We start from the raw sequence: 16,014 nt of genomic DNA, 5'->3' as shown, positions 1-16,014 counted from the left end.
TAGGTTTTGGTACTTCTTTTCCTTTAATAATCAATTAATTTAGTTGGATGTAAAAATAAATTACATATATTAAAGTTTTTTTTAGCGGAGTAGGTTATGAAGTAATGTTTGATTTAAATAGCTGCTAATAAAGCGCAACTTCAAGCTAACAAGCCTCTCTGAGAGTTGAAGAATTAAAATATAATATAAATGTAGAGAGTAATAATAGATAGTAATCCAATTAAAGTTTCCCTAATAAATTTTAATAAATTTCCGACCCAAAAGAAAGCATTACAGAAAGGTGAAAGTGTAGAATATACAATTCGCAACACATATTGTGTTACAGAATATAAATCCCTTAGAAAAACCTCAGTGGTCGTTTTATTGTTGTTGGATGCTTGTAGTTTCTCAACAATAAACTGGAAATTCATACTCCATTTAGAACAATCCATTCCCCAACATTTAAACTGCCAGATTCAATTCTTGGCTTAGATCTAACGGTTTTAAATGTCGGAGTCTGTCATACTCCGGTGTAATAGAACTTTACAGTTTACTACTTACTATTTTATTATGCACAAGACTAAGAATATATATACATATAATCCTTGATTCACAAGGAAACATAAAAGGACATAAAATAGATAATTTTAACGAAAAGCTTTCGATACTGTTCATTTTAACGAAAAACCACATTTTTACACTAAAAAGTCAATCATGTTACTATTTACTTTACCCTTTATGTTGTCATTTTCGTTAAAATTCAAAGTTTTCAAGGTCTTTTCATTAGTTTTCCTCATAAAATATCCGTTCTAATAAAGGATTCCTAAAATATTTACATACTCTTTACATACTCATTAAGACTCACGTTAATATAAAATAGTTAAGATTATAAGAAAATTATCTTTCATAAGAATTGGATCTAACGGTTTTAAATGTCGAAGTCTGTCATACTCCGGTGTCATGTAGCTTAAGATTAACAAAAAAATTATCTCCCATCTTTGGATGATTACAATTTTTTTTTCTTTTCGAAAAGGGATGAATACAAGTTTAAAGAGTATCTTATCACCCTTTTGCAAATCTTATCCCCTACGTGCATGCATGCATGCATGCATGACAACAGCAACCGACATTGTGAGTTTTTGGCTCTGCACCCAGCTTCCACCATTAACCATCTGCTACTACGTGTATAATCCCCCATTAGCCACGTGTACGTTCCGTTCCCATCCGCTCCTTGCCTCCACCTCCGCCCACGTGTCATCCCTGTAAAATCGCTCTCCTGTATATAATTCCCACCTGAAATTCCTCCAATAAAACTATAACATAAAAACAAACAAAAAAGACACAGTGATTCATCTCTCTGAAAAATGGATAATTATTCCGACCACCTCAAGCAACGCAGGACAGAGGATCCTGCCGCCGCCGCTGCCGGGAAGAAGAGCGGTTACAGAAGCAAAAAGGACATGAGAATGGATATGGCCAAACGCGGCCTTAGGTCCTTAGCCGTGGCCGTCGCAATCCCCGTCTCTCTCCACCTCATCGCTATCTACGCAGGCTCATCCGACCCCTACCGCGTCGGATCCAAGCCCTTCTGGATCCCTCCCTTGTGGGCCCTGCGGTTAACCTGCATGGCCTCCAGCTTCCTCATGGGCCTGGCCGCTTGGTTAGTGTGGGCCGAAGGTGGTTTCCATAAGAACCCGATGGCTCTGCCCATTTACTTGGCCCAGCTAGGGTTGAGCTTGATTTGGGATCCGATTGTGTTCGGGGCGGGGGCACCGTGGGTCGGGTTGTTCGTGTGCATGGGGATGTTCGGGGCGATGATCGGGTGTTCTCGGGTGTTTAAGGATGTGAATCCGGTCGCCGCCGATCTTATGAAGCCGAGTTTGGCATGGGTTGCGTTTTTGGCCGTTGTAAATCTGAAGCTTGTATTCCACTGAAATGTCAATTTAATTACTATAACCTTTTGTGTCTTGCAAGGTCCGTTTAGAAATGATAAATTCTATTAGAAGCACTTCCTGTAAAAGTACTTGAGCCTTTCATGCAAGAAGCCAACAAGTGCTTCTTTTAGAAAACAATTCAAAGTGTTATCCATGAGTAATTAAGTTTTCATGCCATAGCGCTTTTGGCAATTTTGCACTTTTTAGTTATTTTAAAAGCATTTTCAAGCAGGAATATCTTCCAAACGTCATGATGGGCTAGTCTAGGTGGTAAGTGCAGCCTTACAACCGAAAAGTTGCAGGATTTGTATCATGTGTTCAAGCAATCGTCTTTAGATATAGGGGCACAAATGAAGCATAAACAGCCAGAGTATATAAGAATTCCAGTCTCGAGATCGAAATCCCAAAAACCAGTGAGAAATGAACTAGCTTGGTAGGAGAGACTTTCCTATCCCGGCCTATCCTGGCCCGGGATGTATACATATCCCATCACACGATGTATACATCTCGGGATAGGAAAGTTTCTCCGCTAAAGTAATAACTCAGGGAAAATCCATCATAAGATTGTCAATCGCCATGTGTGTTACATAATCCACAAACACAAGTCTGAACAGGTCTCACCACATTATGAATATTTATACAATAATGTCTACAAAATTGAATTGGAATTTTGGATACAATAGATAATCTCTCTCATTTCATAACGGAAGTGGTACGCAAATTTATAAGGTACAAAAGAATACTATCTCCACAACTAGCACAGGGAGTACAGAAAACATACAGAGTGTAACAAATCCTAGTAACACGAGTGAACTAAGAAGACGATACCTTGGCGGCCTTGAATGCCGGATGAAGCAATCCATGTTCATCTTTAACCTCGAGCGGATTGTTTATCTCGTTCCTAACTCTCTTAACTCTTCTACTACCCAATGACCGGTGCGTGAAACCATAGATGTGAAGAATCTGATTGTCCCCAAAGTTAAAAGCTCTATCCATCTGCTTCAAGCATCTCTCAACCGGGTAATCTGCTAATTTTCCGCACGGCTTGCAACCTACAAAATGCGTCACCAGTGGCCACCGGTGGTCGCCCAAACCAGGGCGATAATTCTCAATCATTTCTTCATATCTATCAACCAAAATCCCCCAATATCCATGCAAATAATATCCACTCTCAAGATAAACCTTATCACCCCACTTCTGTCTTTGAGTGGCCAAAATGTAGACCATGGCTGACTGATCATCAGCTTCGAAAATCGGCCTACCCTTCAATTCCTTAGTGAGTACCTTCCCGGCCTCCTCCCTGATTTTCCCTTTCGGTCCCATCGGAGCCCAAGCATCGAGCATATCCAACGACCACTGCGTATTCCTCAACAAAAAACTCCCGGTATTCAGCCCAATCCAACTTTTCTCATCATAAACCGTCTTGTTCCACCCGTGCATCACAAAGTTGGAATCTTTGTACCTCTCCCATGGCAATTCAAACGCCATATCTGTAAACATTGCATCACTATCCATCCACCATAGAAACTCAACCTCCGGGTGGGACAAAAGGAGCTTCCGAATCAACGGAAGCTTGGCCCAGAAACCCGCCATTTCAGCATCCAAAAGAGCCATATTGTAAAAAACCTCAATCCCATGTAATCTACAATAATCAATTTTGTTCTTAATCGACTTCAACAAGTAATGATCACCTACCGGATTTTCGCAGGGTTTCGGCGAAGACCCAGTCACCAGAAGCACCCGGGGCTTACCAGGCCCGATGAAATTTGGGAAATTAGGGTTTTCCCTCAGCCATTTCGACCTCAACTCGTCCCAATTCGAAATCTTGGGTCCGAGAGTGTATGGCTTATTCGGGTCGAGCTGTTCCTCCTCACCTTCATCGACAAGGAGCTTCTTAATATCGAAGGCGTTGTAGTTGTTGGGGTCCGACGGTGTCGCGTGGACCTCCTCCAGGACGCGGTGGGCCTCCGCCCGCTTGCGGGAGTAGAAGTGGTCGCGAATCTCGAGGAAGTCCTGTTCCGGGGTTCCGAACTTGCCGGCTCCGATCGTGCCCCGAAGGACGACCACCGTGAGGACGAGGCAGAGGATCGTGACCTTGGAGTGCCGGAGAGCTCTCTGGATCCGTCGCGATCGTTGAGCTCCCAAGCATTTCTCTAATAACATAGCTAAAATTGAAACCTCAATTGAACATAAATAAATTGGGGATTTTGGGAAATTTTGGTGGGCGGGGGAGTGGCAGTGGAAACCCTAGAATCCAGAATTTTGACAGAATTGGACTTCGTACAAAGATTTCTAAGCTCCTGTCGGAAATCTGTACGATGTTTAAAATGTCAGCTAAAACACACGTGTTTTGTTAAAATAGTACGGCAGCTGAAAGAAACAGACCAAACAAAAAGCCAACTGAAAAATGTTTTGTGGTTTGGGCCTTTAGAGTTTGGACCCACTTGGGAGGACGATTAGGCCCACTATCATCCGTTTAAAGGCAAAACCAATGCATGAATAGGGAGTTCGTCTCTCCTTTTTCACTCGAGTTTCACTTCTCTCTTTACATATTAGAGTGATTTAAAAAGTAGAATATTACTTGTCTGCTGAACTCTGTTAATACCCAATCACATTTCGATACGAGTCTAAATAATTGAAATTGTAAACACAAATTAAACACGTGTTCAACTGTCATTTAATATGAGCAGAAGTGGTTGTTGAATTTTCAGCAGTCAAGTAGTGTCCTAAAAAGTTGCTTGACTATTTATTTATATGTAATGAACAATTTCTCATTGACTGTTAATCGCCTGCCATTTCTGCAACAACAACGTACCTCTGTGTCGTTGATCTATCTAAGGAGACATGAACCAAAGCTTTGTGAACAAATCGTGACCATATGATCGAAGAAGGTTATGCACACATGTCAAAATTGAACGGGTATCTTCTGGTTTACCATGTTACATTTAAAAAACGCAAAAGTCAGTCTATAATTTGCTTCCATAAGCATTCATCTTGGCCATTGGAATCTTGGATAATCAGCTTCCTTAAGCATTCCTTTCAAACTGGCTCCGTTTGCGAAAGCGGATCAATGAGATCATGCAGTGCAATCTGAACTTCAATTCCTGAAACTACGCGCTTTCCAAGTGCAATTGGATCCTCAAATTCGATTCAGCAAACAGTACATTCTACTACTTGATGATCAAGGAATTGGAAAAGTAGAAAGATATTCTGCTGAATAAAGACCTACTCCACTTGGCAGAGCTTCCTCAGGGTTATGGAGATTCTCCTCGTCTGAGTTAGTTCCTCCCCTTCCCACTTCTGAATTCCAGGCGTGCGGTTAATCTCGTGCTTCCAATGGTATCGCGCTTCTCCTGACATGAAAATTAGGGATCCGGGGGTAAGATAAACTGGAATCTTGGCCATGGCAGGATCATTTTCCTTATTTGTTCCTTCAACTTGACTAAAATGCATCACACATGACGACTCCAAGGAGAGAATGGCAATTCCATCTTCGAAGCGCATGAGATCAACGTGCGCACAGATTCCCTGCACAGAAATGCAGGTGGCGGATGTCAATCTCGATTGTTAATTCTTCTGATAGCAGTGCATCAAATCTGCATAGTTAGTGATCAAACAAAAACTTGCACTTGTTCGAAGAACATGGCATTATGCTAGTATTTTAGATACAAATCAACATCGTCAACTCAAGTATTTTCTCACGCAATAAATCTGAGTACGAAGAGGCAAAATTCATCTCGCACCTCACCCGGTTGGTAAGAATTTAGAATGAGCTGGTCAAAGAGCGGCTCTCTGCACAAAAGATGGGATGGAAATGGAGAGGCATTCTCCTTCACACCATCATTGCTTCCCAAAACATAGTCACTTGCAAGCGCAACCTTGTGAATAGAACGCGAAAGCTCGTCCGCCCATGCTGGAAGATCCCCGAACCTCATTGCCTGCAGGGAAAGCAAATTCCTTCAGCTCGCAATGCACCAATTAACCGGTACTCTTAGCACGTAGGCGGGATAAGACAAGCAGAAAATCAGCCGGTTGCAAACTTCTAACCGCGATTTTTGTACTGCTGGTCATCTGTTTAGTGTCCTCCCAATTCTCTTTTTGACTAAGCGTTTGTAACTTGTTCTGTTTGCGCTTATTTACGCGATTGCAATCTCACATTTACCATCAAGGTTTACAGATATTAGAAAAATAAACACCAGGCCAAAATACAATTTGTATCGTAACATATGAATGTAATAGTTACTCAGTACTACGGTCTGGTGGTATTTCTTTTCACTTGGAAATGAGAGTTCTTAAGTTTGAATCTCGTGGATGGCGAATTCGATACCAAATTAGGTTGCCCATTATGTGGTTTAGCCAAACTCCTCCTCCCCTTAGTGTAAAAATATCGATGTATTAAAAAATAAACATATGAATGTAATATGTGCACCTGATTATGAGAGGCTTGAGTGAACCATCCTTCTGCAACCACAAGTTAATAAGCCACTGTATGTGAGACCAATGCAGACAACGCCGAAAGCATCCATACTTCCGGCCGGGAAATACGCACAAATAGACAAATAGAAATAGTTACAAACTTTCAATCGAAAACAACTAGATAGAGGAGACTGGACAGCTGAATGAGATATTTTTTTGTGTCGGAAACACAAACTGATCCTTTTTACCCTTATTTTTTTTCCATAGTATATAGTTCATAGCAAGGCATTTTCCTGTACAAGGCTACTTGTGACAAAATGAAGCAAAAAGATATATAGAAAAATGTGAAATTAGACTACGAGTAAAGAACGAAAACGCACCGTTTTGGATTGTGGAGAGCAAAGAGGACTGGTGCTGAGGAGAGAGGAAGTCTCTGCACAACCACAGCCCCTTGATTTGTTTGATCGGCTCCCAGAAATGGGTCGGGTCGGAATCGGATCCATCGCCCGGTTCCAGGTCCTCGCTGTCCGACGAATCGCCGAATACTTGCCGGAGAATTTCTTTGCTAGCAGCATCCATGGTCATAAGCTCCGATCTTGTATTTTGACGAGGCAAAGCTTAAGGAGTCAAAAGGTTCCTCTCTGCACTCTGCTCAATCTTAACCATTGATTTGATTGGATGAAAATGTTAAAAGTGGATTTTAGCGAAACATTTCAAATACTGTTTATTTTTAACGAAAATAAAATTTTTATTCTAAAAAGTCACTTATAATACTATTTATTTACAACATCTTTTTGTCATTTTGATTAAAACTCAAAGTTTTCAAGTTATTTTCATTAATTTTTTTAATATTAAATTCTACTTTTAACCATTGATTTTGACAATTGTAAAATTAGATCATAGTGACTGTCACGATGTCACATGATAGCTGTAAATTTTTATAATTAACACAAAAAAATACAAATTTTCATATTACACGCTTTTTAATCAAAACTGCTTATTTATAAAATCAAAAATATAAATTCTCATATTCAATTCACATAGATTTTGTTCACAAAAAAAATTCACATGGATAAAACTATGACCATTTGTATTATGCTTTCTCGTAGTATGAATTAGTTCAAAATTTAAGCTCAATAAAATTTATTAATCACAACAGAACGGGCAAAGACATGCAATTTCATGTATGGACATCGAATTTGAATTCTCTCCGAATCTTGTGTCTGGTGCTTAATAATCAGAAAAATTCAGACTTTTGTTTTGTGGGAAAAAATTGAAGCATTTTATTTGTGAGACATGACCAACAAAATGAATGAATAAAGACTATTAATTTTAATTTAAGTGATCCAGATTTCCTGACCTTTGAGTGCGGGGCTCTGGACTCTGGATGATCCTCGGAATAGGAAAGGGGGATTATCACCGGATCTTTTTCTCCTAATCCATCAAGTTTGGGGAACCGGACTGTTGAAATTTAATCAAACAACTACAAATAGGAGCTCACTTTAAAGTTATAATAATTTTGATTGTTTGATCAAATTTCAACGGTTCAAATCTCCAAACTTAGTGAATTAAGAAAAAGAGATCCGGAGAGGATTTCTTTATCTGGAAATAGATCTCTACATGAATACTTTATTTTTCCAACAAAACATAAGTGATTTAATTTCGAATCGACATTTCCAAAAGAGTTCCTATTGGATGAAGGGCGCAGCTCACGGCCGTATCACAACCCTCGTCGCAGACGATTACCGATTGGATGAAACCAAACAGTCGCCTCGGCCGTCGTGCCGCGCCAAGTTGATGGACATTCGCTTGGCCTTTTGCGCCCATGCAGAGAATCTAATCCTCCTCCTCTCACCAGACGACGACACGTAACTGTCGCAGTGTCACCCTTAGATGTCCACGTGTCGTCATCTTGTAAGACGTCCCCATGCTACCCCAGCGCTTCATCTCACCCGTCGAATTATTCCTACCAAAAGTACCAACCAAGCCGGGAAATGCTCCCGTTGACGCATTTGCCACATCCACCATTCTCGAAGCGCCACGTGGAACAGAACATCTAATCCTAGCCGTCGATTTCTTGGAGATTGTCGCCCACGTTGGAATCACCTATAAATTTGAAAGAGTCGCAACGCATCCTTTCGTCTGCTCCGTTTTACTTCAAAATAGTCGAAAGGCATCCAAGGTTTTGAAAGCAGAGCAAAAATGGCGGAATCTGAAGCATCCCAGTCTACAGGAACGGTAACTCTCTCTCTCTAACTCCTGTTTCGTTGCCGAGAAAGTGATAGAAAAGTCGATCTTTTTCTTTTGGGATGATTAAAACTTTCTGTTGATTTTGATTTTTGAAAAGTTCTGTTTGGTTTTAGAGAAAGTGGTAGAATTTTTTTTTTTTTTTTTTTCGGAATTATGAAAACGTTATGTTGATTTTGATTTGGAAAATTTTCTGTTTGGTTGCCGGCAAAGTGACAGAAAATTTCTATGTTGTTCCTTTCGGATCTTGGTTTGTAGGTGCGAGTGGACGAGAAGAATCTGAAGTATTTGGAATTCGTTCAAGTGGCGTCGATTTACGTGGTTGTGTGCTTCTCGAGCCTCTACGAGTACGCGAAGGAGAACTCCGGTCCGCTTAAACCGGGTGTTCAGACGGTGGAAGGCACCGTCCGAACCGTAACCGGACCGGTCTACGAGAAGTTCCAAGACCTTCCCTTCCAACTCCTCAGATTCGTCGATCGCAAGGTCAGTCTAAAACCTTATATTCCGCCACCATCAAATTTACAGTGTAAACACTAAACAGTTGTTAATTTTCGATCGCGGTCACGTGCTTTGCAGGTGGACGAGTCCTTGAGCGAGGTGGAGCGTCACGTGCCGATTCTGGTGAAGCAGGTGTCGAGCCAGGCGCTATCGGTGGCGAGAGCGGTGGAGCGAGGCGGCTTGGTGGACACGGCTAAGAACCTCACCGGGAGCTTGTATGCTAAATGCGAGCCGGTGGTGGAGCAGGTGTACTACAAGTACGAGCCGGTGGCGGAGCAGTACGCCGTGTCGGCTTGGCGCGCGCTGAATCGGCTCCCGCTGTTTCCGCAGGTGGTTCATATAATGGTCCCCACCGTGTCGTACTGGTCCGACAAGTACAATCGGGTCGTCGGGTACACCGTCAACCGAGGCTACTCCGTGGCGGCGTATCTGCCGTTGATTCCGACGGAGAGGATTGCCAAGTTGTTTGATGAAGCCGAGAACGGGGTTGCCGTTTCGACGAACGGTGGGGATGTTGTAGTGGAGCAGTGACTACCGTTGATCTGGGTTGGCGGCTTTATGGTCTTTTGGGTTTTCTCGTTCTTTTCCTTGTGTGAAGTTTATTTTGGGCCCCGTTCTGGAGGTTTTGTTTTGAATTGTAGTCCGAAGTGGTAACTAGGAAGTGGTAACTAAGAAATCTGTGCCGTTGAAAATTGATCTAACAGCTGATGTTGGATTAACTTTCAACGGTATGGATTCCCTGATTTTGTGGATTAAGAGGAAAGGATTCGGAGAGGATCCTTTTCCATTTTACAAGGAATGTTATTTTGTTTTTTAATTATATTCTTCCATTTTTTGTTTTAATTTTATCTTTTTATGAATTAATAAGTGTTGATTCACATTACGATCTAGTATTAGTCTTCTCTTTTTACGTTTAAATTTTGATTATAACTCGTTTTATATGAGATGATTATGTTGGTTGAGCGTGCAACACAGCCGAAATGCAATAAAATGCTGTTTTCCGATCTTGAGATATTCTCTTTGCATGACGTCCATCTTCGCACTATTAAGTCACTTGCGTAAAAACCAAGAAGAGAAAAAAGAGGCTGGAAGTCCTAAACCTTATGGTGTTTTTAGACCGTTGAATTTGTAGACTAAATTTAGTAGGATTGAATACAAAAATTTAGATGCAATGACTAGAAGCAAATAAAAAAAGTGTCGTTTTTAAAGGTTTCTATTTAGCGTTTTGTAGTGTATTTTTTGTGTTTAAGTAGTTCATTTACAGTCTTCTTGTTGGTTTTCAACAATCGAGTCTAAAGTTTTATGGAACGTTTAAAGTTTCTTGACAAAGCGGCGCACTTTAAATAAATCGAATACAAGAGATACTCAAAACCCTAAACCAATCTACCTTACAAGACCAAAGCTACAGAAAAATTACGTAGAAATGAGGCTTTCTCAACGCGTTAATTCTTTCACGAAAAGAAAAATAAACGGAAGAACTTTTGCTCTAACAATAACTCAACTCAAAACGAAAACAAATTTGACCAAAAAATGCGATTCATTACTCATAGGAGCAGCCATGGAACAAAAACGCCGAGCAGTCAGGGAAGCAAATGTGTGTGCAAAGATATCACAAAGATTTCCCATCAATGGCAGAAAGGTCCTAAACCTTGTTCTGGAGTAACAGCAAAACTGAATAAACTCAAAACTTCTCATTAACTACGAATCATTAACACATAATCTGAGATTCTAACAGCAACGTCTCATCGAATAAATTCCCTCTCTAGGTTCCATGGCATTTTCGACACTACTCATCTCGCAATCTCAACTTTATTTGACAAAAGATCAAGACATAGACCTCATAAATATAACATACGGGAAACAGATGACAAAATGAATAGGACGTATCTTAGTAGATGGAGTAGTTCTCACTGGCTCCGGGCCAGATGCTGTTGTAGATAGCCTTGACGACTGGAATCACAGCAATAAGAGCAAGTTGTAGTTGTTCGGAGCTGCTTGTTCTGATTGAGATCTGTCCGCTGCGCTTGTTGTTCAACCCTGCACGTACAGCCATCTTGTAGTTTCGCCCGAGGGAAAACTGGGACTGGAAATTTGCCCCCAGGGCCAAGTCACCCCTCCACCGCACTAGAGACAGACCCAATGTGGATTGATCCTGACCAATTGGAAAATCTGCCTCCCTCAGCCGCACCTCCAAGTTTGCTCCATATGCTGACTCGCCCTGAGACCGGACAGCACCAGTACTACTCACCAATACCAGACGCTTGCCAACCGCATACTGTTGTTCAACTTTGAGTCCAGTGGACACATTTTCACCCAAAAATGTCACAGATACTCCAGCAGCATTCTTGAACCTCTTGGAGGTCTTGACTTTGGTGTCTCCTCGCACAATGTATGCAAGTTGCTTTCCAATGTTCTGAATGTCAAACCCTAGCATACTCGACCAGTTCTCCCCGTGCTTAGCACCAACCGAGGAATCTAAATGGATATTGAACTCTTTCTTATCCTTTGTAAGCTGAACAGCAACAGCTGCTGGAAAAGAATTAGCAATGGCCAGACTATGTTCAAGGTTGACACCATCGTACCCACAGTCATGGTCCCAGCCTTGGGGGTCCAACACTGGCCTTGCCGTGAACTGAGAAGTCGGCTCCAGGAACCGGTACCTGTAAGCTGGATTTTCACCATCAAAAGAAGGCGGCAAAACCATATCAGGTAATGCAACCGGCACAGCTGCTGGAGCACCGTTTTCTGGATCCTCTTCACCCAAATAACCATACTCCTCTTCACTGACCTTGCCCTTCTTCTTCATTTCCTTCATCCTTCTCAACTCTTCTTTCCACATCTTTTTCTGGAGGAGCTTAACCCTATAATCATACTCCTCAGCATACGCTTTCCTCTGCTCTCTACTAAGCTTAGCAAGCTGGGCCTTCTTGAGGGGCTTAAATGACGGAAGCTGATCATACTCATCCTCTTCTTCCTCTTGATCAGAATCGGACAAGTCAGCCAAGTCAATGTCTGAATCAGCATTCTCACCACCTTGATCGGTAGCAAGCTTTGGGTGCGGACGAGATTGCAACAGCCAAGACAACAAGTATGGAAGAGGAGCCGAACGGGAACGCAAACCAAAGAGCTTACGGTGATCAAATGATTCCTGAGGTTTTGAGAGATTAGACGCATCAGACAAGATCTTCATAGAGTAGCATAAGAGCAATAGATGGGATCTCCAAGCTACACCATTAGGGAGCACTTTCTGATTATCTCTCTTCCGACAAGACGGGTGGTTCTCTACAAGAGATATTGGACTCATCATACTTGGATTCATAAACCTTAGGTCGCCAACAGCTTGTCCAATAGTCTGCTGCATGATTTGTTCCCGCTGACTACGAAACATCTCATAATTCAGAGGGGAGCCTGATGGTCCATCAGGAGGAGCAGAAGAGCTGTGAGTCAGAGTAACTATGGTGCTTCGCCAAATTGAAGGACCAAAGGCATTAGTGATTGATCTTAACAATGGGACATCACTTAGATCCCTACTTCGGGAGTCCATCCGATCCACATAGAGGACAATATCTGGGGGGGATTTTTTCATATGCCTCTGCACAGAAGATAAAATTTTGCGATTTATGCCCTGTTCCATTGCAGCAGATTTCAGACCTGGTGTATCAAACACCTTAATTTTGACTCCATCCACCACTCCAACAATTTCTTTCACAGTAGTTGTTCCGGGTGCAAAAGCATTAATTGGGGTAACTTCTGCACCGAAAATCGAATTTATAGTGGCACTCTTCCCAACACCTGCTTTCCCAAGAACCAATATGTTCAAGGAGAAGTCCAAATCATCTTTCTCCTCTGCTTCAAGCTGGAGAGCGGTCATCTTTGCAGCTTCAAGGCTAAATTCTTGACTGTTTTGCCTCCCTGACACGAGAGCTAGGCGGTATAGAACCTGTCTTGGCACTGACTCTTCTGTAGAAACACCTAATCTCTGAACAAGCCTCAAGAACTTAACCCTTATCTGCTGAAACTTTTCGAGCTTCTCTCTCTCTTCTTCACTCAAGTTCTCAGAACCTCCCCCAACTGTGGCATTGGAAGTCACAAGGTTCGAGTTGTTTGGTCGTGAAGCAGGTTTCAACGACCGAATTGAGGACCCCAACCCAGCAGGACGCTCAACGGAGAAAAGCCTGGATCCATCTGGGGTGGTAAATGTAACATTGCCACCATCTGAGGAAGCACCTGTTGCTGCTTTCAAAAGAGCTGCCAACGCAGCTGAATCAAATAACTCTTTTCCGCCCCCTTCCTCATCAGTGTCCACTTCTTCATCCGAATCCATGACAATCTGGCCGTCAATTCTCTGTGAATGATCATGATAACTCTCAGCACCTGAGTAAGAGCCAGCACCTGATCCTCGCTCCAACTCTTCCAAAAACTGTTTAGCAGCTTCAGAGCTTCCAAAAATCATACCTTCATTGTTTGCATCTGTAACTGAACCTTCATTCTCACCTTCATCATCTTGAAGATCATTATCATGATCATCTTGAAGATCCTTATTGCCATCGCCATCATCAGTTTCGACTCTTATCTCTCGGTTTGAAATGGAATTTGGACCCACGGATTCAATGCCAACTTCATCAGGGGAATGCTTCTCCTCAACTTCCTCATCTAGCTTTACTTCTCGGCTATTAGAACTTGAATCCAGAAACTCAGGTGCCACATATTTTCCAGGGACAGCCGCTCTCAATTCATGCACTTCATCATGTGCACTCAAGTCACCGTTACCCGGTTTTGCCTCAGTCTCTGGTTCTTGTTCTGCTAAACCAGAAACAACGTTCACAGTTTCCATTTCAGCTCCATTCACAACCAATAGTTTGTCATCTGACACCACATCAGCACCTAATTCCCTCGCCATCCCTTTCTCTCTGGTTTCGGAATCAGATTTCAGTCCATCCTCCCTTTCTGGCCTCTTCTCGAGATCAACTTCATCCACACTAGCAGCAACAACAGCTTTCTCTCCATCAAGTTCCACATGCCCAGACTCAGGAACAACCGCTCTGTCATGCACATATTCCACAGCCACTGGCCCCGAGTCATTTGGTTCTTTGGTCTCACGGCTAATTTGATCAAAAACATTATCCAAACTCACACCTTCTTCAACCACTAAGCCTTTTATTTCAGATTCCTCAATCATCTCTGCATTGCCAACGACAACAGCTGCTCCTGTCTGTGACAAATTGGCATGTATATCCTTCACAATTGAGTCACCTCCAGTAGTAATTTCCACACCATTCTCTTCAACTTCAACAAACTTATCATCAGCTGGCTCATCCCCCACCATACCATTTTCTTTACTCTCTCTCACAACTTCTGTTTCGTCATTGAAAACATCCTCATCCTGAGGCTGCTCTACAACCTCCTTATCATCTACTTCAGCCACCTCCCGGCTAATTTGATCAAAACCATTATCCAAACTCACACCTTTATCAACCATCAAGCCCTTTATTTCAGATTCCTCAATCGTCTCTACATCGCCAACGACAACAGCTGCTCCTGTCCGTGACAAATTGGCATGTATATCCTGCACAATTGAGTCACCTCCACTAGTAATTTCCATACCATTCTCTTCAACTTCAACAAACTTATCTACAGCCTCCTTATCATCTACTTCAGCCACCTCCACCGGCTTCTCCACTACAGGGCTTTTCTCCACTGCCAGGGTTTCCTCCACCACCGAGCCTAAACCCTCAACCAATTTCGATTTCTCAACTACGTTATCAACTTCACCACCACTAACACCATTTTCCGTGACCACTTCACCCAAATTTTCACTCTTCTCCATCCCACTATCCCCCCAAACGACACCGTTAGAACCCCCACACTCTAAACTCTTCAAATCCCTAACCCCTTCTTCCCTGGTATCCTCCTCCTCCTCCTCGTCGTCATCCACCGAAACCTTGGCAACCGGCCGCAGACTGCTCGTCGGATAGAAGAATTCCGACGAGTTAACAAACTTAACTCCGGACTCCTCCTCCTCTCCTGCACCACCCCCAACCACTGCGCCTCTCACAAACGCCCTCTCGGAATCAAAATCCTCCTCCCCACTCCCAAACCCCTCCTCAGTCTCCGACCCGCCACCGTCACCACGGCCACCAACCCCGCTAAATTTCTCGTCGTTATCAATTTGGGAAACATGGGTTTTCGATAAATCATCGATATCAGAGTACTGCGAAGAAAAAAAGGAAGAACCTGGTGCGTTTAAGAGGTGCTGAGCCTCCTCCTCGGAAGCAGAAAGCTTGGACTCCATCGGAGGCTGCTGGCGGTGAGGTGGAAGTTGAAGGGGTTTTGGGATTTGGGTTTTGTGGAAATGAAGGGAGGGAGTGTGGGCGAGGAGATAAGGATTTAGGAGAGAAGGGTTTCGGGACTTCCAAGTTCCTTGTTTGTAGAGAGAGAGAGAGAGAGGGGACTGGGCGTGAGAGTTCCATCCGATGTTCGCACCACTCCTAAATTTACTAAAATGTCCTTTCTCCCTAGATTTTTCTCTCATTTGTTGCTTTTTTTAATTATTTTTAATGATCATTTGCTGCCGGTTTTTGTTTAGAAATTTGCCACAACGATCATTTTATCTAAAGAAATTTAGTAGTATTTCTGTTTATTTGTAAATAAAATATTTTAGTTCAACTCACATGAATAGTGATAACGTATTATTTTAGCGTTGACTTAATATCTAGTTAGTAGTTTACTCACGATGTGAGATAGCCAAATCCCTCTCCTAGCAAAGTATCTCATCCTCTTATAATTGAATATCGTTGTATGAAACAAAAATTGTCATTTGCTGCCAAATTTTGTTTTAGAAATTGGTTGTAATGAACATTTTAATGAAAGAAATTTGGGGTATTCATCTTTACTTTTAAATAAAGATTTTAAGTTCGACTCACATAGATGGTAATAACGT

The 16,014-nt window shown here is 42.3% G+C and overlaps 5 protein-coding genes across 5 annotated transcripts; 2 read left to right on the top strand and 3 right to left on the bottom strand.

Annotated features, from left to right (window-relative positions):
- The first annotated feature begins 1,315 nt into the window (after positions 1-1,315).
- LOC137742279 (translocator protein homolog) lies at positions 1,316-1,987 on the top strand. The gene has a single exon (XM_068482104.1). The coding sequence runs from the start codon at positions 1,344-1,346 to the stop codon at positions 1,911-1,913; it is 570 nt and encodes a 189-aa protein (XP_068338205.1). The 5' UTR covers positions 1,316-1,343; the 3' UTR covers positions 1,914-1,987.
- Positions 1,988-2,520: 533 nt separating this feature from the next.
- On the bottom strand, positions 2,521-4,214 carry LOC137742278 (xyloglucan 6-xylosyltransferase 2). Its single transcript, XM_068482103.1, has one exon. It carries the CDS (start codon positions 4,074-4,076, stop codon positions 2,727-2,729), a length of 1,350 nt encoding a protein of 449 aa, XP_068338204.1. The 5' UTR covers positions 4,077-4,214; the 3' UTR covers positions 2,521-2,726.
- Positions 4,215-4,687: 473 nt separating this feature from the next.
- Positions 4,688-6,960, bottom strand: LOC137743778 (alkylated DNA repair protein ALKBH8 homolog). The gene is made up of 4 exons (XM_068483719.1): positions 6,710-6,960; positions 6,343-6,374; positions 5,657-5,851; positions 4,688-5,441 (listed from the first exon to the last, which is right to left on the bottom strand). Exons 1-4 carry the CDS (start codon positions 6,912-6,914, stop codon positions 5,139-5,141), a joined length of 735 nt encoding a protein of 244 aa, XP_068339820.1. The 5' UTR covers positions 6,915-6,960; the 3' UTR covers positions 4,688-5,138.
- A 1,481-nt stretch (positions 6,961-8,441) lies between these two features.
- On the top strand, positions 8,442-9,987 carry LOC137742645 (stress-related protein-like). Its single transcript, XM_068482565.1, has 3 exons — positions 8,442-8,567; positions 8,835-9,059; positions 9,153-9,987. Exons 1-3 carry the CDS (start codon positions 8,532-8,534, stop codon positions 9,603-9,605), a joined length of 714 nt encoding a protein of 237 aa, XP_068338666.1. The 5' UTR covers positions 8,442-8,531; the 3' UTR covers positions 9,606-9,987.
- Positions 9,988-10,746: 759 nt separating this feature from the next.
- On the bottom strand, positions 10,747-15,520 carry LOC137741574 (translocase of chloroplast 159, chloroplastic-like). Its single transcript, XM_068481267.1, has one exon. The coding sequence runs from the start codon at positions 15,364-15,366 to the stop codon at positions 10,963-10,965; it is 4,404 nt and encodes a 1,467-aa protein (XP_068337368.1). The 5' UTR covers positions 15,367-15,520; the 3' UTR covers positions 10,747-10,962.
- Positions 15,521-16,014: the final 494 nt, after the last annotated feature.

The sequence above is a fragment of the Pyrus communis genome, chromosome 8 (assembly GCF_963583255.1).
Source record: "Pyrus communis chromosome 8, drPyrComm1.1, whole genome shotgun sequence".
Classification (NCBI taxonomy): domain Eukaryota; kingdom Viridiplantae; phylum Streptophyta; class Magnoliopsida; order Rosales; family Rosaceae; genus Pyrus; species Pyrus communis.
Note: the sequence above shows the minus strand (reverse complement) of the source record. Positions and strands in the feature narration are given on the sequence as shown.